The following is a 23,205-nucleotide window of genomic DNA, read 5'->3' on the forward strand; positions in this document are numbered from 1 at the left end:
TTGGTGTTGTTGTGCCTGCAGATATTCTGCACCAGAAAATGACAGAGACGTGCGCATCGGCTCACATAGGAGGGGTAAACATCGTTCTGCTGGAGGGGATAACTCCTGACATTCAGTACGTGCAAACTCTCCTTCTGTTCAGCCTGTCGATTAAATATTTTAGCAGCTATTTAAAAAGAAACCAAGCGTTTTAATCGAAGTGCTTTGTTCCTGTCTGATCTTAACTGTATTGATCCTCACTCTCTCTCATTGTAATGTTTTTTTTTTCTTTTTTAATAATTCAGCAGGTGGTAGTGTTTTTCTTTTCTATTAGTTTGAATGTTTTCTTTAAAAATGTGTCGTTTTTTTAATTCTTAATCACAATTTTGTAAAGTGAACAACTTTTGCAAAATGTACTCTTATCAAAACAGTTGATTGAGTGTTTAAGTATAAACTCCATAAACACCTTTAAAAGCCCTCTAAAACATGGTTGTGTTAGTGCTCAGTGAGAACTATTTACAGGCTCCTGTCCAGCCAGTTAATTTTATTATGTTTTCTTTTTACTGCAAGCAATTTCCTCAAAAGGTAGCCAACCTAATCAGGTTGCAAGCCTTGTATTTATGCTTTTAGACAGGCCAGTGTGTCTCCACACTGTTTTGATTCAGTTTATTACATAAATAGATGGCTTACTTAAGAAATCCTCCCACTGTGAAAATAAAACTGAGACCTAATACTGTTTCCATAATGTACCTGCACACTCTGCCTGTTTTTAAATTTATGTGGCCAAGACAGTAGCATTCTCGAGTTGTTACTGTGATTGCTTATTTTGGCTCTTGTCCTTTTGACTCAAGCAAAAACAGTGTGCGAAGACAGCAGGTCCCAGTGCAGAAGTAAAACAAAACAATGGTGTCTGACATATCAGTGGCTTGTCAGAAGTTGTTGTTTTAGTGTTGCCTCCTAGATGCAGTTTAATTACGAGTATGTTCAGCTGTGGTTCTCTGAGCTGCCTGAGCTCATCTTTGTGTTTTAACTGCTTTGTTAATCCAGAGCCTTATCATAAATAACGTCTGAACTTCTAAAACATTTTAACAGTACATTTAATGTGAAAAATTGCTCTGACCTTCAAGTTTCTCAAATTATTTTACACTTTCTTCTTCTTCTTCTTCTTTTTAATTTGCTTTCTCTTCCAACTACTTGCCTAGACTGGAGGATTTCCCAACATCTCCCACCAGCACTGCTAAACAAGAGTTTCTGTATGTTTATGCTGCATTTTAGGGGACTCATTAAACCAAAAGCATAACTTCCTTAAATGTACATCCATCATTTGTTTCAGTCATCTGTTTACCACATCTGTTTTCAGTGAGCATTTACAATGATCTGTCCCCATTAAGTTTGTGTAAATGAAGCAACTGCCACCTGTGGATTATTGTTGCTGACTTTTTTTCTTCTTCCCCAAAACATAAAATCATCTGATTTCTTTCTCATCTCACTTTTTTTCTTATAAAATGTCAGAAAAATAAAAGCGAGTCAGTGCAGTATCTCTTTGTACCAGTGAGAAGCAGAAAAACTAAATATTTGAGACGCTGAAGCCAAAAAATGGTGTCTCATTATCTATTCAACTTTCTTGTATTTGTTTACAGCATCCATGTTCTCTTCTAATGTCATCAATCTGATAAAAATCTGCAGTCTATTAATATTTAGTCGACACGATATCATTTTCCTTTAGCTGAGCCAGCCAGGCTTGCAGACCGTACATTCTTTGTTATTCATTCATAGCGTCACTACCATAACCGCTCATTACGTCCCTAAAAAAAACAAAAACCAAAAATGCACACACAAATAATTGCAGTCCTGAATTTGCATGGTGTTTCACTGTTTGGTGTCTAACCCCACCTTCATTCATAAGTCTACGTCTTCTCTATGATTGAGTTTTTTTTGCTCCGCTGCTTATTCCGGCTTCCTCTGTGTTTACAGAACGGTGGTCAAATGCAACATCGCCAAGTCTCAGGCCTTGTACAGCGCCCAGCGGGGTCTGAAGACCAACAACGCTGCTGTCTTCAAAGTGGGGGCCATCATGATCAACATTCCCCAACACCCGGCTACGCTGCACAGTATGATGGTCCGCAGCTCCCATCAGCTCTCCAAGCAAATCTCCGACCTCATCCGCCAGCCTTCTAATGCGTACGTCTGCTTCACCTATTCAGCTTTTCTCACAGCTTTTTTTTCCTCCCCACTTCAAAGTAATCAATTTCAAAATGTGCTCAACTTGAAACCATAAATGAATCCACCATCCAACACGTGCTGTCTCTGAAGTGTAATGTTTACTCATTCAGTTCGTAATGTCTACTAAACAGACACGTTACTACAGCAGGTCCACACTGTCGCCCGCCTTTAAAACCTGTGTGTGGTCTGTTTCCATGGTAATATGCTGAATTATGTTAATATATTTTAGAGATGGCACGATACCACTTTTTTATGTCCGATACCGATACCGATATCATAAATTTGAATATCTGCCGATACCGATATGAATCCGATATAGTGTTTTTTAATCAACAAAACTGTTTTTTAAATATCTTGCTGCATTTTGTATAAGTTCATACTCAAGTTTAAAACAACAACTACACTAAAGCTATTCTGTTATACCTATATGCAAAAAAAAAAAATATTTCATAGTTCAGCAATACTGATCAATCTAATAAACTTAAACCTACACCATCCTCCCTATTCTGGTATTTTAAAGAGTACTTAGCATAAATATTAAGCAACCTAACTAATAGGGTTCCAACTCCCAGCAACAACAAAAATAAATAAATAAAAAATAGGGAACCACCCCTCACGCGCCACCTCATGATGCTTAATCGACGTAATCAACCTTAATTTGATGCAGTGTGAAAAAAAATGCACAGAAATCAATTATTTTTCAAGAAATATTAAATAGATTCAACATCTTTCTTCAACAAAATTGCAGACTGCACAGATGGTACCTTCCCAAAGGAAAAAGTACTATACCTTACTAGGGTATATTAGACTTAATAGTTACTATATACAGTAATTGACTTCTATTCATTTTACATCAAATTAAAACTTTGGGTGTCAGATAATTATTTATTAAAAGCTCGACATTTTAAATGAGAATAAGAAAGAAAAGTATGTCTTTGTGCCCCCTTTTCCCTGTTAATGCCCTATCGGCCCCCCTGGCTAAACTTTGCTAGATCCGCCCCTGCACAGTTACCAGCGTCAGCTACGTAGAAAAAGATCCTGGAGTAGAAAGTAAGATTAAATACATTCTAACAACAGCTGATCAAGCTTAAACGTGCTGCTGTTGTTCAGCCGCTGGTTTCCTCTTTCTGGTGCAAAGTGGGCCAAAAGCAAACTAGAGACACGACTGGCGACAGAAAAGCCGATCAGCTGATCGTTAAGCAGTTTCATGATTGAAGTAGCAGCAAGAAGAAGCAGTCGCTCCATATATCGTTTGTTAAGCTTAACGCAGGAATGCTTTACAAACATTCAGAGATGGACTTACACACTTGCTTTACTTCTCTCGGGGATAACTTTGTCGGAGATGAAATGCCGGGTTGCTAGCGAAGCTCCACATGCTATCCAGACCACAGGTCCTGCATGCCACAGCCGCTCTATCACGTGATGCATACTGCTCCGACGTGCTAACGTTCTGAGGTGAGTTACAGGCGTGTTGCAAGTTTTGTGAGGTGCTTTCGTGATATTTAATGGATCGGATTACATTTTTTATTTTTCTCCGATATCCGATCCAGTAATTTAGGTCAGTATCGGACCGATACCGATACGTAATATCGGATCGGTCCATCTCTAATATATTTATAGAGTTGTAGGTGTGCTTTGGGTATTAAAGAACTTGTCTATAATTTGATTTTCGCTGGAATGGAAGTCAGTATCTGCAGAGTTGTGAAAAATAACACACACATAACTGAATCAAAGCATTAGCAGTGACTTTTCCATGTGCAGCTTCCTTCAACGCAGTTTACCTCATAAGGCTGGGTGGATAAATCAGAGGCGCTGCTTCCCAAATCCAGTCCAGACATTAACATATTACATCATCGCTTGAACATGTAACTATGTAGCACTTTTCTAGTCTCACTGACCAATCAGTGATTTCCACACACATTTATAAAACACACACACATTTACTTTCTACTTAAGCACTGTATCTACCCACACACTGGCGGCCAATTTAGAATCATCAGTTTAATTAACATGGACATTTCTGACTGTGGGAGGAAACCCACGCAGCCAGCCACCCTCCTGACAACACAGCACACATAATAATAAACATAAACTCTATCAGTATTCCACTTTTGAACAAAGTCTCATCCTATGGAAGTAATGAAATCATCTGAAAGAAAAACAGAAATATTAACAAGAGGAGATTATAAAAAGAATCAAACACGGTATTGGGGAACAAGGCGGCATTTATAAACACATAGCAAACATTCATTAACGGCTCGCAGTAAAAGAACGTTTAAGAAGGGATTTAAAAGGCGGTAAAGAAGTTGATGGATGTAAGTGGGATTAAGGCTATGTAATACTTTAAAAGCCAAAGTTGCGGCTAAAGTAGAAAGTCATGCAATCCTGACCTCATGAGTAATTGTTTTTATGTTTTTTAACAGCCAACCTCCTAATAGGGAGGACACCCCCACCCCGCAACCCTCTGACAAAGCATCCAGCATCAACCAGACCCCTGTCGAGGCCAACGAGTTCCCTCAGCTTCCCGAAGGCCTGGAGAAGAAGCCCATTGTCCTCAAGTTCAGCGCCATGATGGATGGCATCACCATTGGCGCAGCCCTGCTCCCATCACTGAAAGCAGAGTACAAGATGGGCCGCATGAAGAGCCACGGCATGACGGGTGTGTGAAAATATATCTGATACAAACTTCTGCAATATTTATTTAAAATAATCGTTTTCCTCCCAGCCTTTTGTACCAATTTGCTGAGGTTAATGAGTCATGATATTCCTTCTCTCACCAACTTGTCTTTAGGAGCACAAACCAGTTTCACGTTTGAGTTGCCGAACCACAAACTTTGCTTCCAATCAAAAGTGTCCCCGGTGGACATGTCCCAGCACACTATGTCGCCATCAGCCAGCCTCACGCTGCCGCCGGTTACAATGTCGGGAGAGTACATCATGGAGGATCACGATAGTCACTCAGACCAGGGCTGGGCACCAGACGACTTCCCAGCAAAACAAGGAAACTACCTGCAGGGCAACTACCTGCGATGTGTAGCTGAGGTAAAAAAGTTATAGCAGCAGGTGCTTTAAGTAAAGGCCTGTTGATTTACAATCTGCATTTTAAATCTTTAAAGTTTTGTTATTTGTAACATCTAACTGATCTTTGTGTTCACTGTCCTCTCTCGTGCACAGATTGGCTCTTTTGAGCACAACCTGACCACAGACCTGCTCAACCACCTGGTCTTTCTGCAGAAGGTTTTCATGAAGGAAGTGAACGAGGTCATTCAGAAAGTGTCAGGTAATGTAACGTAAACCTTCTGGTTTTTCATTATTATTCTAATTATTATCTTTTACATTTTTAGAGACTTACCAGAATCACAAACACGTTACAGTACTGTATCCTCTATGTGCTGCTGCAGCAGCCGAGCTTTCCTCTTGGATCAATAAAGTTAATCTAATCTCAGACATCTGGCTTTTCCCCACAGCATTCTGTATCCTACAGCTGCTGCTTAAGTTGCTAAAAAATCGTTTTTCCTCAAATATCAATGCCCGATGCACTGCTACAAATCCACCCTTGTTTATTTCCACATTATTGATAGTATTTTGTTAAGCTCACCAAGCTTGATAGTAGTAGTGGTAGTTTTTTTTTTTTTTTTTGCCATTTTAGAGAAAAGAATAACGATGGAGGCGCACATTAAAGAGGAAAAGCTGCAATTGAAGACTACAGCAGATTAATACTTGCACATCTGCCTCCCGTCCACATTGCCACAATTCAGCTATGTTTTATCCAGCTTGTGTGTGACCTGTAAGGTGTGTGTGTGTTCTGTTCTGCCAGGAGGAGAACAACCCATCCCACTCTGGAATGAGCACGACACCTCAACAGATGCAGACAAACCCAAAATCCTGCTTTATTCTCTCAGCCTCAGGTTCAAGGTATCTGATGTTCAGTTTGTTTCAGAAATGCAAAATTATTCTCTTTGGGAGAAGCTTTGTGTTGTTTTGAAGGGATGAAACCAGTTCAAGTTTTCTCTGTGGAGATTTTATTGTTGTCTTCGTGTTCACAGGGAATCCAGATGACAGCAACCACTCCCTCCATGCGAGCCGTGCGCTTTGAGACGGGCCTGATTGAGCTCGAGCTGTCCAACAGAATCCAGTGCAAGGCTCAGGCTGGAGGCAGCAGCAGTTACCTGAAACTCTTTGGAAAATGTCAAGTTGACCTCAACCTAGCCCTTGGACAGATTGTCAAGCACCAGGTACAAATGAAATCCTGCACGTATTCTCAAGCAGTTCGTCTTACTCAGCATACAGACACAGAATCCTCACTTCTTAACAGGTCCCGTTCATCCCGTGCTTTATCGTATCAGATGAAGTCAATTCAATTCAATTTTATTTATATAGCACTAAATCACAACAACAGTCGCCTCAAGACGCTTTATATTGTACAGTAGATCCTACGATAATAGATGACTATTTGATTCCTTTTCTCACTTTCACTTTAAAGGTGTATGAAGAAGCTGGCTCGGATTTCCACCAAGTGGCATACTTCCAAACTCGGATTGGTCTGCGGAATGCTCTGCAGGAGGAAATCAGTGGATCCACTGACAAAGAGGCTGTTCTCATCACCCTCAACAGGCCAGTGGTTTTCGCTCAGCCCGTGGCATTCGACAGAGGTTAGGATTCCTTTTTTTTTCTATCTTTGGTGTATAGGTCTTTTAAAACATGGGCTGCATGATATTTAATCTGTGTTTAAAGGTGATGATTTTTCTGACGTTCAAAGTTTCTCACAGCTTTCTTGACTGAAGCAGGATCAGAAGCCTCATTATGTACAATGCAGTACAGCGGGTGATACGTTATCCTTGAAGTCAGACTTTTCTTAACGTGGCAGCTTTATTGTTAAAGTTACTTTGGTAATTAGAGTGGGCATGTCCTTTATGAAAGTGTGTGTGTGTGTGTGTGTGTGTGTCTGTACACGTGTAATAAAGTTTGGTAAATGGATGTGACAGCTTAAAAGCTGTGACTATGTGAGGAAAGAACACAATGTAATGTGTTGTTGGATCCTTATCAAACCTGTCTGGGATAATTTGTTCCAAGTGATTACGTTTTTGCTTCTTTTCCATGTGTTTAAAAGTTGCTGCTACTAACTGATGTTGCAGTTAATGTAATAAACTCAAAACATCTACAGCTGGAAGCACCTGCTGAACTTCAGCTTCTGTTAACATTTTGTCAAACTCCCATTATACATTATTCATTGTTAGTGTGTCTGAATAATCTGACCCATCAAACACTTTGTAGAAATTTTAGAAACATGTCTGTCTGTTAAGATGACTCCGTCAGTCTTACTTAGTCTGGTTTAATAAGACTCAGACATGTAGCTGACATATTTAGGTGACATTACTGGAGAAAGACTTTCTGTTCCTATTAATGTTGTTGGGTAACACTGAACAATCAACAGTATAAAGTATAGGTTTTAATGTTTTTATACTGTGTAACATTATTTCACACTTTGATGCCAATTCCAACACTGGTGGGTAAAGTGGGATGGGTGTGTGATTTTATTTAAGCTCTGGGAAAAACAGATTTTCCTTATTTAGATCCATATTTGGAGTTTTTGGTTCTTTAGCATCTCAAAATTTGATATAAATTACTTAAATGACATGTTAGATCTTATTTAATGTTTATTCATCCCACCACTGTGCTCTTCTGCAGCTGTGCTCTTCTGGCTAAACTACAAAGCTGCATATGACAACTGGAATGAGCAGCGTATGGCCCTCAACAAGGACATTCACGTGGCCACAAAAGAAGTGGTGGATAAGCTGCCAGGCATTCAACAGACCTCCGCCCAGGCATTCAGCACCCTCTTTCTGCAACTGACAGTCAATGACCTGGGTATTTGCCTGCCAATTACCAACACATCTCAGGTAATATGCTATGACTGAGTCTCCCAAGTGTCATTGGTCAGTCCCTTTGAGCGTTAGATTGTTTTCTTATAAATAATCTTATATATTTTTAAGTTCGGTTTAGGATATAAAGTGCACAACTTATTTTGTTTTGTAAAAGTTTTAATATATGCTGACTTGAAATACACACTTTGAAAAGTTATAAAAAACAAAAATCCCCAACAAGGTGCTCTGCTTGTGGCTCTATGGCTTGCTTCCATCACTGCTGCTTTTTTCAGATCATCCAAATTTGAATGTACTGATGAATCTACTAGTATACTGATCGCTAGTAGATGCCACAATCTGCAGTAGTTTTCAACTACTACAAGTTTTGGAAGACATTGATTTCCTATGTCTGCAAATACTCACTCACCTAGTGTAGCAGTAGGTAAACTGGAAATGCAGACTGCTTGCCTTCAAAGTAAAACTAGTTTATGTTGAAACATGTTGGTTACAGTCATAAGACACTGTCTTTACTTTGAAGGCTGCTGATTCCACCAAGCAGCAGCCAGCAACTTGCAGCAAAAACACTTGCTAACTGGTTAGACAATCCACATTTTTCCCTGGCTTCGGGAGATTTCCAGCTCAACACCAACCAGTCTGCAGGCATGTGAGACTGATGCCAAACTAACAGCCTTAAGAACTGTTCAGTGATGTTGAGCTACTCTTATCAGATCTTATGTCAGTGCCTCCTCAACAATTGCTGTAAATCTGTATACAGTCCCAACAGACAGGCTTCCTCACAGTTACTTTAAGTCAACATGTGCATGTGCATATTGGGTGTCCTATTTTTTTTTTTTATTTTTATTTTTTCCTTTTCCTTTCTCTTTTTTTTGGAAGTGTGTCCTATATTTTACTGTACTCATTCATCATAGTTTGAATTATCCTTATTCTACTTTGCATGCTAGGATTGGAAAGATTTCAGATGCAGACAGTTATGTTACACTTATTTCCATAGAGAGGACAAGAACCAGTTACGGAGGGCACAAACTCTGAAGCTGGGGCCAGCTCTTCAGCAGGCCAGCAAAGAAATGCACGAAAAGTAACCAAAAGTTTATTACATCTCTTGGGATGGCTTGGTGTGAGGTGTTGACTGATACTGAGTGACGCTCTTCTATAAAACCTGTCACACTGCAGTATACTGCATCATAGGTGCTTTGTGGTTTTAAAAAAAAAAAAGCTTCTCTAACGGCGGCATAACAAGTAGTGAAGCTCGGGCTGGTGTTTGAGGTGTGTTTTCATAATAAAAGTTATGCCTGTTGGTATCCAGAGTATTGATTATGTGAGTGCTTTTAAGTTATGTACGTTTCTATATGCGAGACTAGATTAAGAATATAGTTAGGTGCAGTGTTGCACATGGTGGGCTCTCTCTACGCTTGTATGCATGTGGTATTTTGCATTGGCTTATATCTGGGATCTTGTAATAGCTGCCCCAAAATTGTGGTCTGATTATTTTCATCCAGCTGATTGAAATGGGCTAGTAAATAGTTCAGATACAGATATATGTATTTTCCTAATGATAATGATCAGACTGCTATTCTGGGACTAATGTCAGGTTAATCAAATTCATGTAATTTGGATGTGTGGGTTTCTGTTTGTTTGTTTTTTCTTCTTTAATCACTGATTTTCTGCATTTGAACTTGAAATGTACTGAAGAGCTTGGTAACACTTCACTCAGAGATAGATTTATGTCAGTAGCACTTAAACTTGTTCCCTCGAAGGTTTTAAAGTGGACCTGTCTTGTTAAGCTTTTGACTTATTTTCAGGTGGACTTGAATATTAAACATGCTAAAATAACAAACAAAAAAGTTTCAGACCTTTTGGATCTTTATGATGCCCAGTCTTTACGATACACAGTTCTGGCTCCACTCTTTCACCTGCCATTCAAACCTTCCGTTGGTGAGTTTTAGGCCATAAGAATAAAGATGCATTAAAGAGACGGTGCAAAGGGTGTTAAACCAGCTTGTGTGTGGAGACAGACTATACAGAGGCCAGAAAGATGTAAAAAGGATTATTTGTTTTGTACCGTGAATCATGTATAATCTAGAGTCCAAGCTAAAATGTTTAGAGCTGGAAATAAGCATAGCAAATCCCCTTTAATGTGCAATAATTTGCCATTGTGCTATTGTTCTTAATATTTGGTTAAGTTGATGACAGCTGTACAGAATGAAGTGTTGCCAACGCTTCCTTTTCCAAACAAATGGAGGTGGTTTGCCTTTCCTTGTACTCTCCCCCCTTCTCCTCTCTCCCTTGAGGCCAGAGTAACCTTTCTCCCTGCCATTCCACCAGGCCAATCACAGCATAGATTTTGACACGGGCTCTGCGCTGGTCCTGACCATCGAGAGCACACTGATCACCGCCTGCTCCTCCGAGTCCCTGGTGAGTAAAGGACACTTCAAAAATTTCTGCATCCGCTTTGCCGAGGGCTTCGAGACCTCCTGGGACGACTGGAAGCCTGAAGTCCGGGGAGACATCGTCATGAATGCTTGTGAGTGACACAGTTTATGCAAATGTTTTTATCTAAGTGTTGCAGAAAGCCATTTCAAATACAAATTCTGTACTGTGTGAGCCCGTTCACATTTGATTTGTGAGCTAGTGGGCAGAAGAAGACTGTCAGTGTGTCTCTATAGAGATCATGAAAGATATTTGTTTGTATGTACTTGTGTGCAGGTGTAGTCCCTGACGGTACATATGAAGTGTGTTCCAGGACTACAGGGCAGCCCTCTGCAGGCAAGTTCTTTTAACTGTGCTCTGGTCTATTAAATATAGATCACACCCTAGAGCTGCACAATGATATTGAGACTGTGTGGAAAATTTTATTATTTATTGCATTAATTTTCCCAACATCATCCACTGTTTTCCCTCTCACTCCTGGCTTCCTTTTCACCAAAACAGAAAGCAGCAGCGCTGGTACCTGGACTCTCAATGTGCTTTGGAAGATGTGTGGAATCGCCGTTCACATGGACCCCAATATCGGCAAGCGCCTCAACGCTCTGGGCAACACGCTGACGTCCCTGACGGGCGAGGAGGACATAGACGACATCGCCGATCTGAACTCTGTGAACATGGCAGACCTTTCAGATGAGGACGAAACCGACTCCATGTCACCCACCACGCACATGGTCAGACACCGCTCAGTTCGTTTTTTATTACAGTTTAGTTTGAATTCGGAAGATTGCTAAAGAGTAATTGTGTATTTCCGCCACAGCTGGATTCAGTCGTTCTTTCACAGCCTGACTTTAACGAGACCCGAGCAGCTGTTGCATCAGTCAGATCAGATGGTCTCCTTTAGAAGTTAGAAAGTTCTCAAGAAATATCTAAAAATATATATTTCCAGTGTTGAAAGTTGTGAAAAGAAAAACTCTAAACTGAAGTGGGAATATTCAGCTGTTGAGTTTACTGCCAGTCAGTATCGCAGGTTCAGAAGAAGAAGTTCAACATTTAGGGAAATGCATCTATTCTCTTATTTTGCAGCTGGTAATATGAGAAGATAAGTACCACTGTGGTGTATGTAAATTAGATAACAGACTGCAGCAGCAGCTGTTACCTTAGTTTGATGCAAAGACTGAAAACAGGGAATGTGTTGATAACTAAAGCTGCCTCTAAAACAAATTGGTTTGGGTTGTCTGGGGGGCTGTTATGAGTTTCTGCTGGTTTCCAGCAGCCTCACAAGATTGAGGTCACAGCTCCCAGCTAAGAAACACCCAGGCACGTAACCCCTCAGTAAAACAGCAAATTGCTGTTTTTTCTCCTCTTTGGTTTTTGCACAGATTAAACAAACTGATAAAATGTGTTAGTTTGGGTTCTTTAGGACTGCCTATATTCTCCTTCACTAAGCTAACCAGCTGCTGTTCATTGTGGTGTCGCAGGTAAGCTCTACGATATCTTCTCATCGTGCTGTCGACAGGATAGTGTTTGTGGATTTCTAAAATGTTGAACTATTCCTTTAATAATGCATCAGTCCGTTTGAACAAATCCTACCTGGCTTGCATTTAAAAAAAAAAAAGCTTCAGAAGGCAAAGTCTGACCCAGGCTGTTCCACCTTTCCATTCACCTGTCCCTGCTGTTATTTACAGACTCCAGAGTTCAGCCCTCGGCTGACCTTAAGGAAGCGTCTGGTAAACCACATCCTGGGCCTCAGCCCCAGGCCTCAGAGCATATCTGTCCCCATCGACTACTTAAACTGTGCATCTCCTTGCCTACCAGGCAGTGGCAGAACCCAAAGACCCCTCTCCTGGGCTTGTGTATGTAGCCGCCCGCAGTGTTAAACTTTTCTCCAGGCTGGTTGAATCACTTACAAGGTCACATTTCAGGCACTTGCACTTAAGTGATGAAGGCTGTGGATTCCAAAATTCTGAGCTGTGTTATTTGCTTCCACTGCCCTCCTCATTAAGCTTCAATGATGGGTGAAAAGAAGTAGATTAGTGGCCCATAATTCCCTTTGGCAATAAAGCTTTGTTTCCTTCTTTCACTAGGAGTTGTGGTGGTGGTGGTGGTGTCTCTTATTTGTGACATGGCTCCTGGTGTGTGGATAATTCTACAGATAAACTTCTAATGATTGAATCACAAAAATGCACCTTTTAATCAGAAACTGGGACATCGGGACGATGGATTCTTATTGCACAATCTGTTGATCAGAAAGTTTGTCACAGTTGTCAGTCAGTTTAACCACATCTGTGTGTTTCCATGTGTGTTTGGTTTCCTGCTTTGGTGCAACAGGAGGCGGTTGACCCCAGAAGGCCCATGGTGTCAGGAAACCAGATAATTGATGCTCGTGGGAGGAAGTTCACAAAAAGGGTCATTGACATCCGAGAACTGAATGAGCAAGCCAAAGTCATCGATGACCTCAAGTAAGACTCCAGCTTTTTGTAACTGTTCTGTTTAAAGAGTTGCAACAACTAAGTGACTAGCCGTGTCCTCTTCTTACGAACGCAGGAAACTGGGGGCCAGCGAAGGAACCATCAATCAGGAGATTCAGCGCTATCAACAGCTGGAGTCTGTGGCCGTCAAAGACATCAGGAGAGATGTCAGAAAGAAGCTGCGTCGCTCCAGCATGAGGGTGAATACCCCGTCTCTTTACCTTCCCCGAGTAGAAGTGCATTCGCCACAGCACCTTAACTTAAAATAGCATGAAATCATGCTAGGGTGTTAGTCATGTTTATCCTTTTATGGACCCGTTTGTAGCTGTGTTTGTTCTTTCCCAGGCGGCCTCTCTAAAGGATAAGTGGGGTCTTGGCTACAAACCAAGCTACAACCGCTCCAAAAGCATCTCAGCGGCAGCAGGCCGGCCACCTCTAAAAAGGATGGACAGACAAAGGTAACAAAGAAGGGCAGCAGGAGGCACCTTCCCTGGTATCAGATTATCATAGAAATGACACCATTAAGGGAGCTTCACTGTAAACAAACAGGACCATGTGACCTCTGTCTCACTTCTCTGCTGCTGCTGCTGCTGCTGCTGCCATTATGTTTTTCAAACATTTTCCCATTATCTTGCTGACAAAGAGGGACAGAGTGACTCACAAATTAGAATGTAGTGAAGAGGAAGTGCTCATTGCATTTTGTTTATAGTAATTATGCAGATTATCTCAGGATTAATGTAGTATTGATATTCAGGCAGTTCAGACCTTTCACAGGAGAAAAATATTTACTCTAGAGGGGTCAACAAATGCTCAACAATGACTTGAAATGAATCGTACTAATAACAGGCCGGGCTTTGACAAGTGTTGGCTGATTAAATGCCATATGTTCTGAAACAAAATCAAATAAAAATGAGATCCTCACAATGTTGGCTTCAGTTCCAGAATCGGAGATGTGGATGCAGATTTCCCAGATATCCGTGTGGACGTGTCCTCTCCGGCACCACGGGTCACCTTCAACATCCAGGACACGGTAAGCCTGCCTTCTTCATGTGTCAGATATCCATTGCTGTAGCACATTAATAGATTGCATTGTACCTCTTAATTGATTTATTTATAAATTAAAGCATTTCCAAACAAATCAATATTCTGTTTTTTGTTTTTTTAGTTTTGTGCAATTTTATATGCGATCATCTGCATCTCATCCATCATTTACATGTTTGTTTGTTACCATAACTGATCTCTGTTACAGCTGATTTGTACAGTATGTTGCAGTAGAAACAGAGGGATGAACTCTTGTTTTAAAAATAACTCTTCTGTCCAATTAAAGATTAATAATCAGGCTTTGGAGTCTGCACCTGTCAGTCCAGGAGATATATTCAAGGTATATGGTCCAAGAATAAAATTTAAAAAATGAAAATACATAACCAATGCTGATCAAAAACTTCTGTTTCCTTCTCTCCTCTGTGATTACCTTGACAGTGCTGACAGGATTTTGAATATGCAAAATCAAAACAGGATGATAAGACGGGAACTTTTGGCTATATGCAGTAGACATTCATTTGCATAATAAGTTAGATTTTGATTTATTACTGGTGCATGAGGATCATCCGGATTTATAATAAAACCTACAGTGGGGCAAAAAAGTATTTAGTCAGCCACTGATTGTGCAAGTTCCCCCACTTAAAATGATGACAGAGGTCAGTAATTTGCACCAGAGGTACACTTCAACTGTGAGAGACAGAATGTGAAAAAAAAAATCCATGAATCCACATGGTAGGATTTGTAAAGAATTTATTCGTAAATTAGGGTGGAAAATAAGTATTTGGTCACCTCAAACAAGGAAAATCTCTGGCTCTCACAGACCTGTAACGTCTTCTGTAAGAAGCTTTTCTGTCCCCCACTCGTTACCTGTATGAATGGCACCTGTTTGAACTCATCATCTGTATAAAAGACACCTGTCCACAGCCTCAAACAGTCAGACTCCAAACTCCGCCATGGCCAAGACCAAAGAGCTTTCGAAGGACACCAGGAAAAGTATTGTAGACCTGCACCAGACTGGGAAGAGTGAATCTACAATAGGCAAGCAGCTTGGTGTGAAAAAATCAACTGTGGGAGCAATCATCAGAAAATGGAAGACATACAAGACCACTGATAATCTCCCTCGATCTGGGGCTCCACGCAAGATCTCATCCCGTGGGGTCAAAATGATCATGAGAACGGTGAGCAAAGATCCCAGAACCACACGGGGGGACCTGGTGAATGACCTGCAGAGAGCTGGGACCAAAGTAACAAAGGTCACCATCAGTAACACACTACAACGGCAGGGAATCAAATCCCGCAGTGCCAGACGTGTTCCGCTGCTGAAGCCAGTGCATGTCCAGGCCCGTCTGAAGTTTGCCAGAGAGCACATGGATGATACAGCAGAGGATTGGGAGAATGTCATGTGGTCAGATGAAACCAAAGTAGAACTTTTTGGTATCAACTCAACTCGTCGTGTTTGGAGGAACAAGAATACCGAGTTGCATCCCAAGAACACCATACCTACTGTGAAGCATGGGGGTGGAAACATCATGCTATGGGGCTGTTTTTCTGCCAAGGGGACAGGACGAGTGATCCGTGTTAAGGACAGAATGAATGGGGCCATGTATCGTGAGATTTTGAGCCAAAACCTCCTTCCATCAGTGAGAACTTTGAAGATGAAACGAGGCTGGGTCTTCCAACATGACAATGATCCAAAACACACCGCCCGGGCAACAAAGGAGTGGCTCCGTAAGAAGCATTTGAAAGTCCTGGAGTGGCCTAGCCAGTCTCCAGACCTCAACCCCATAGAAAATCTGTGGCGGGAGTTGAAAGTCCGTGTTGCTCGGCGACAGCCCCAAAACATCACTGCTCTCGAGAAGATCTGCATGGAGGAATGGGCCAAAATACCAGCTACTGTGTGCGCAAACCTGGTAAAGACCTATAGTAAACGTTTGACCTCTGTTATTGCCAACAAAGGTTATGTTACAAAGTATTGAGTTGTATTTTTGTTATTGACCAAATACTTATTTTCCACCCTGATTTACGAATAAATTCTTTACAAATCCTACCATGTGGATTCATGGATTTTTTTTTTCACATTCTGTCTCTCACAGTTGAAGTGTACCTCTGGTGCAAATTACTGACCTCTGTCATCATTTTAAGTGGGGGAACTTGCACAATCGGTGGCTGACTAAATACTTTTTTGCCCCACTGTACTATTCCCTTAGCTGCTGAGTGTGAGAGTCAGCAATTCATCCCTGCTTTTATTTAGAATGACCTCAACCCAAGAAAGTTCTCAGAAAATCAATTGTTTGCAGAATAAAAACACTTTACAGTTGAATTGCTGCTTAATGAATTATAGTTTCACACCCCACACACACTCATCCTGTCTTGAAACTGCATAAAATAATCCAGCAGCTTTTTTCTTTTTTTTTAACCTTAGTATATTGAGTGATTTCTAACAACTATGCATGGGTGGCCACTGAGTCACAGTCTGTCGGCTTTTGTTTGTCACAACAGCAGGTCCTTAATCGCCCCCAACAATACCAAAAACTTCACGAGGATAAAATAAATAATACGTTTAATATAAAGTCACCAGTTTACCTTTTAAAATGCCACAATCACAAATAATAACTCAGACATTCTGGGGAAAAGAATCCATTCTCTTTAACCCCACATCCCTGAAGCGGCATTTGTGGCTCATACTGTGAAGACGGCAGTCATGTGTGTTGAGGAGAATAATAACTATATAAGAAAACTTGCTTATTATTTGCGGGCGTGACTGCAAACATAAACTGCAAACAACTTTCATAACTGTGGCTCCCAAACCTTTTTCAGACAATCCTCTCTCTTCAGAAGCCACAAGAAAGTTCCCTCCCCCTACCCGACTGTTTTAATTACTTATTAACAATTTTTTTTAAAAAGTCCAAGTGAAATTTTAGGGTTAAACAGGTGGTCACAGGCATGTGTGAACGTCACATAATCCATCATAAAAGATGATTTTATTTAAAAAAAATCATTTATTTTTACTTAATTTTAACAAAACCAAGAGATTGAAGTCTTATAATGAAATGGTGACCTTATTATGTAGTTGCCAAGCAACCTGTAGCCACTTAAAATATTCGTCAATAGCGTAATCAAAATTCCTTTGATGACATGAGTTATTTAATCTCCCAAAGGAGTTTTCGTTGGGTTTATTTGCTCAGCACTGTAACTGAATGGTGATGAATCTGTTGTGCAGTTGTGTTATTTTCTTGGTGAGTGTAAATCTTTCTCTTTTTTTTTTTTTTCAATAAAATCATTAACGGTGAAATTGATAACAATAATCCTGATATTAATTAAAAAATTATAGTAATCTCTAACTCTTTGATGAAAGAACAAGACTTGCTCAATAAATCAATACCACATTCATATAAAACTCTATATTGTCCTATAAGGAGTATTTGTGTCGCAGATGGATTATTTCTAATTTAACTGATGCTCACCTCTGTCAGTGTGTTTGGGATCTGTTGACCCTACACAAATGGGCTTTGTCCCTGGCTGTCATAAGGATACTTCTACACTTTCTTGGGCATTTTTCTGTTGTCACCATCTTGAGACGGGGTATGTCATCTACTCATCCTCATCTTCTTCCTTTGTTTCAAGCTGTCATTCCTCTTCACAGAAAGTGCATGACCTCTGAGCTCCTCGGTGAACCGTTGCAGGCAGTAGTGTTCTGCCTCTGGACCTGCAGAAGTAAAAGATTAAATTTGATTTGAGGAGTAAACACAAATTTCAGAACTGATCAGTTAAACTAATTAATAAGGTCCAGTCTACAGAACACTACTTCCTTTTTTGGGTGGATTTCTGCTGAAGACATCAGCTCCAGCTCTCAGATTCCCTGGATCGATGTCTCCACGTAGGAACAAATTTAGACAGACATTAAACCATTTCCTGTGTGAGTTTGACCTTTTGTCCTTTTCTAAAGTTCCCTGAGGAGTCAGAGGGGGACCTGTCGACAGTCTCCATTGACGATTCATCCCATCCTCATCACCTCCATCTCCATCCCCTATCTGTTGTCGATGGTCATCACTCAGTTTTCAGTGCCCCCGCCACCCCTGCTGTCTTCTCACCCACACTTCCCTTCCAGCATGACGACATAAGGCGCGATGACCTGTCCTCTTCCTCCTCGGAAGACTCGGACAAGGACGACTTCGAGCATGACAGACAGCAGAGCTATCGAAGGCCTGTGTGAGTTTATTGCGTTTGTCAGTGCAGGCGTACTTGTTATGACAGTTAGGAAAAGAAAGCGCCATTAATTTCTTTTTTGTCTAAAAAAGAAAAGCTTTTCAATTTTCAGCATTCACTAAACGGTGCTGTCCTCCCTGATTCTCAGCCAAACGTCTCAGAGAAAGTCCTCGGGCTTTTCTGCTGTGAGTCAGTTGTTCAGTGAGCGCTGGCCAGGCACTCCTGCCAACCGCAGCTTCAGTGGCCCAACGACGGAAAGAAACATCGACTTTGAGCTGGATGTCCGTGTGGAAATCGACAGCGGGAAGTGCGTCCTTCACCCTACTACTCAACAGCCCGAGCACGAGGATGTTTCTTTGAGGAGGTGCAGTAAAAAGTTCATTTCTCAATCTGGGAAATGCAAACTCCTATTTAAAGTTGGTCTCACATTTCCTCCCAAATGTAGTATTAAGCATAGATTAAATCAGACTCTATATTAGCAGAAGTACCTGAACAGCTGTGATGATTTATCCTCACTGGACAGAAGAAATGAGACATTCTATATTCAGATCAGTAATTTGGGTTTTATAGGAGCTGTGAGCGCAGCCTCCGAAACCTGGACCAAGAATCTCCTCCCAAGAAGAAGAAGCTCCAGCCCAACTACCCCTCTTCCAGCCATCTCCTAGCTGGAAAGAAGTGTCCCTCCACTCTGCCGACTAAATCCAATGACTTGGAGACTACAGTTTTCTACATTCCAGGAGTGGACGTGAAGGTCAGATTCTCCTACATCATCCAAACTGCCAAGGGTTTCTTTTGTGCTTTAAATAATTATTTTTTCCTTTATTTTTCCCTGCAGTTGCACTACAACTCAAAGACCCTGAAGACGGAGTCACCCAACGCCTCGCGTGGATCCTCTCTCCCTCGCACTCTCTCCAAAGAGTCAAAGCTGTATGGTATGAAAGATAGCGGCCCTCCAAATCCTCCCAATGCTGTCCAAAGCAAGACTAACTCGCTCCTACCTCCCCCGCCCCCACCTATTCCATCAGGTACTGAGCATTCCCTCATTTAATTGCATGCCCTTCTACCATCCATAATCGCCGCCGACACTAGAGTGCCACGCCTCTTTGATCCGATGATTTAAATCTACACGTGGACCGTCCAAATCAAATGCATGCGATTCCATCCCTTTTTATTTTTTTATTTTTTTAAAGGCATGGATCTAGAGGGGCACCCTTTGATCAAACGGGTTCATGCATATTGATGCGCCCCACAGAGGGAGAGACTCAAAAAGACAGTTTAAAAGAACCTCTGTTAATATGATTCCAGTTTATTTGAAGTTCAAGAAACAAACTTTTGAAAGTGCTGTTAGAGTGTGGAGATGACTTTAACTTTCATGTGTCTTTGCAGCTAAAGGTAAGAGCAGTGGAGGGGTAAAGACGGCCAAGCTGTATGCCTGGGTGGCCCTCCAGACCCTGCCAGAGGAGATGGTGATCAGCCCCTGTCTGCTGGACTTTCTGGAAAAAGCACTTGAGACAATTCCTATCACTCCAGTGGACAGGAACTACACAGGTGTGTTTTTAAAACCAGTCCTTTGGGACAGTGTTCTTGGAGGAATTGTGTGTCTTGATATTCATAGTAAACTTCTTCTGATGCCTTTCCATCAGCTGTGGCATCCCAGGAGGAAGACATGGGTCAGTTTGATACAGTGGAACAGCTCGAGGAATCGACCACCTCCCTGGTTTCCTCTTCAACGTCGGCATACTCCTCCTTCCCCGTGGATGTGGTTGTCTACGTCAGAGTCCAGGTACTGATGAGCTGTCATTCGTGCAATTTCTTCAGAGCTGCTTTGGAATTTAAGTCGACTGTTTATATAAATAATAATTAATGTGTTACATGTAAGAAAAAACTAAAAGCACAAGGAAAGTATTATGACAAATAACAATTACAAGTCATAAATTTACACTAAAATGAGAATTTTAGTGTATGAAAACATCTACTGTCTTCTGTTTCCAGCCCTCTCAGATCCGCTTCAGCTGCCTGCCAATGTCCAGGGTGGAGTGTATGCTCAAACTGCCTTCGTTAGACCTGGTCTTCTCCTCTAACCGTGGAGAACTGGAGACCCCGACAGGAGCCCATGTGACAGACGGGTCACACCAGCCCTCCTCAACTCCACCCGGGCAGCATATCCCCAAACCACCTCCCAGCAAAGGTATCTAGAGCATGACTTCCCCGTTTATTTTGGCAGAATAATGGCGCTCTAATGTGTGCAGAGATACGTGAACGAAACAGTCTTTTAAAGTCTTTCGCACACCGTGAGAATATCTATTAGCTGCCACTCCATGGCATGTCTGAGCCCTGTGTGAGTTAATGTTGCTCGCAGCATGTTCTCCTGCATTCATTACTCTTCTCTCCAGTCTGTCTTTATGCCAGATGATGCATGTTAAGATGCATCTCAGGTCTTGGAAATCTGTGAGTCACTAAATGCACAGGTTTGATAGCTGGTAGCTCACTCCTTTCCATCCTGAAATTGTGTTAGTGCTAATGCATTAGAGGATGTTAGACTTATATATATCACAAGTGTATAGTGCTGTTAATGAGTGTGTGACTGGATGATTTCTTTTGTCTCTCCTGCCCCCTTCCAGCATCTCCGTTGTTGGGGAGCCCTCTGGGCAGAAGCCGTCACAGCAGCAGCCAGTCCGACCTCACCGGGCCCCCGAGTAACTCCTCGGGCCTCAGCTTTACAGCCTGCATGTCTGACTTCTCCCTCTACGTCTTCCACCCCTACGGCGCCGGAAAGCAGAAATCTGCAGTCACGGGGTTGCCTCCGGGCCAAGGGCCGTTAGGTATGCTAAACATTTGTGTTATTCTTATCTGTTAAAGATACAGGACTGCATTTTATCCACTAATAAATGCACCTCTTGTAGATAGGATTGATGTAAAACAATTACATGCCAGCTGATCCCATCACCCATATCTCCTCCCCCTCCCGAAGGTACCGTGGATGAGGAGTCGACTTCAGTGACAGGAAGGAAAGACTCTCTGAGCATCAACCTGGAGTTTGTGAAGGTCAGCTTATCGAGGATGAGGCGAACAGGAGGCCCCACTTTCATTGAGAGCTTTATTCCTCCTAAAGGGGGTAAAATGGACACCACCCTCATCAACATCTCAGGTACACGGTCGTCTCCAGAGAAAAACACCTGTCCATTAGACAGATAATAACAATATTGGGAAGTTGACACAATTCCTGCAAAAGTTGAGGTATATTTATCAAATATATGCTTTCTGTTATGCAGCACAAAGTTATACAAAGTAAAAAGTTGTCAGTTTATTTTTGGGTTTATAGAAGAGTTTGCAACAGCAAAGGAAGGTGTTTGTCAAAGTGCAATGTTCAGGGGGGGACTTGTTAAAAATGGATTTTAGGGCAGAATTATCAAAAGCTGATTTGACTTGTGATTATTTTCAGCATTTTTATGTTCTCATGACTGCCCACATAAATACACTGAGCCATTTTAAGATGGCTGCTGAGTCGTGAGGCCTGCTTCTTGAAGGACTTTGCTCCAGCATGGTGCTGTGTTGATTCTGCTTTGATACTGAACCACGCAGAGCTTTGAAGATCCATATCTTCATGTTGTATCTGTCGTCTGCTAACGTGGGGGGACTGTCAAATATACTGTATGTTGAACTACTGGAACTGAACACTGCTAAAGCTGAGGTTTGTGCTGTTGTCAGTCCTTTAGCTTAGTTATGGTGTATATATAGAACTGGTTTTGCTGTGTGTTTAAAAATGATTCACTCTTTGCACTCTGCTTTTCATCAGTGCTTCTTTTTTTTTTTTTGTTAATTTTTAAGCCCCGATTTTCAGCCCATCACCTTTTCTTCTACGTCACAGTGTTGGCTTGTTAGAGGATGACGCACAAGCGAGTCAGTGTTGCTAATCCGCTGGTTAAAATTCCCACAATCCTTCTCTGTGCACAGGGAGAGTGGTAGGGAAATGAACACTGACGCGGACCATAAATCAGCTTTTAAGTGCATCACTTAAATTGCTTTTAAGGTAAAACATCAATCATGCAGTTGGGGGTGACATTTGGTAAGCAGCTGCAGTTTTTTAGAAGGGTTAACTAAACCTAAATTAAATTCTGAAAATAGGCGTAAGGCAAAGAATTTTAGTTAACTGGAATAAATCCGGTTGCATGTGTCAGCACGCACAGCCTGAGGAGTCCTGGGCAGATGTGCTTAACAAGACTGGGACTCAGTGTTTTTGTTGGCCATCCTTTCTGTGAACTGTCTCAAAGTTGTCCCAGCTCAGCAGGAACTTTCACAACGTTGTGTTTTTTTGGAACTCCTGCATAGTGCTAAATATTTCATGTTCACTAAAAGTGGGAATCGAGAAGCTTGCCCCTTTCTTTCTCTCTGTAAAGCAGTCAGAAATACAGCCAGAGTATATGAAGTGGAAGTGACGTACAACAGATGCGAACCCTTTCAGAGAATCATCTTTAAGGGATATGAAACTCTGTGTTGAGTACTCAATCATATCAGCAGCACCGTGGGAATGTACTCCAGCACAGAAGCAGGCTGTTGTGACCCCAGCTCATCGGAGGGTAACTGCAGTAACACAAACAACCAGATGGAAACAGCTGAAGGCAAAAATGTTATCTTTTTATGAAAGTGATGAATACAAACAGTGAAGCCAAGCAAAGCACAAAGTAACAAAAGAAGTGGTGAAAGAGCCATGGGCAAATGGTGCTCGTCAGAACAAAGAAATAAAGGGCTCCGAACTTGAATTCCATTTAAAATTTACCAACTGATTAAAAAGAAAATTGGAAAAATAGCGAAAGAGCTTTACGCCATTAAACAGCCAGATTAAACCCAAACAGTTAGAACAAGCAACCTTTACAATAAAGTTATTCAACAAACCCTGTCCGGTCTCCAGTGCACAACCTTTGCAACATGCAGCTGCAGGTATGCACGATAAGGTGTCTGCAAACTAGTAAAGAGAAAAT

The 23,205-nt window shown here is 41.5% G+C and overlaps 1 protein-coding gene across 7 annotated transcripts in view; it reads left to right on the forward strand.

The window, feature by feature from the left end:
• kiaa1109 (KIAA1109) overlaps positions 1–23,205 on the forward strand; it is a 75,511-nt gene that overhangs the window by 38,499 nt on the left and 13,807 nt on the right. For 2 of the 7 annotated variants that reach the window (XM_082517164.1, XM_082517165.1), the window contains exons 51-78: positions 22–115; positions 1,954–2,160; positions 4,626–4,861; positions 4,994–5,244; positions 5,377–5,482; positions 6,020–6,117; positions 6,249–6,437; positions 6,686–6,854; positions 7,891–8,102; positions 9,079–9,162; positions 10,410–10,608; positions 10,791–10,854; positions 11,020–11,242; positions 12,197–12,364; positions 12,840–12,970; positions 13,056–13,179; positions 13,325–13,437; positions 13,916–14,009; positions 14,307–14,360; positions 17,967–18,229; positions 18,375–18,590; positions 18,797–18,977; positions 19,062–19,251; positions 19,613–19,774; positions 19,870–20,009; positions 20,219–20,414; positions 20,848–21,048; positions 21,198–21,374. In XM_082517164.1, coding sequence (XP_082373290.1) covers positions 22–115; positions 1,954–2,160; positions 4,626–4,861; positions 4,994–5,244; positions 5,377–5,482; positions 6,020–6,117; positions 6,249–6,437; positions 6,686–6,854; positions 7,891–8,102; positions 9,079–9,162; positions 10,410–10,608; positions 10,791–10,854; positions 11,020–11,242; positions 12,197–12,364; positions 12,840–12,970; positions 13,056–13,179; positions 13,325–13,437; positions 13,916–14,009; positions 14,307–14,360; positions 17,967–18,229; positions 18,375–18,590; positions 18,797–18,977; positions 19,062–19,251; positions 19,613–19,774; positions 19,870–20,009; positions 20,219–20,414; positions 20,848–21,048; positions 21,198–21,374 — 4,542 coding nt within the window. The remainder of the gene's footprint in view (positions 1–21; positions 116–1,953; positions 2,161–4,625; positions 4,862–4,993; positions 5,245–5,376; positions 5,483–6,019; positions 6,118–6,248; positions 6,438–6,685; positions 6,855–7,890; positions 8,103–9,078; positions 9,163–10,409; positions 10,609–10,790; positions 10,855–11,019; positions 11,243–12,196; positions 12,365–12,839; positions 12,971–13,055; positions 13,180–13,324; positions 13,438–13,915; positions 14,010–14,306; positions 14,361–17,966; positions 18,230–18,374; positions 18,591–18,796; positions 18,978–19,061; positions 19,252–19,612; positions 19,775–19,869; positions 20,010–20,218; positions 20,415–20,847; positions 21,049–21,197; positions 21,375–23,205) is intronic. The other 5 variants (XM_082517168.1, XM_082517166.1, XM_082517169.1 and 2 more) reach the window with 5 other exon arrangements.

Source organism: Aulonocara stuartgranti (genome assembly GCF_965226115.1).
Source record: "Aulonocara stuartgranti genome assembly, chromosome: 19".
Lineage (NCBI taxonomy): Eukaryota > Metazoa > Chordata > Actinopteri > Cichliformes > Cichlidae > Aulonocara > Aulonocara stuartgranti.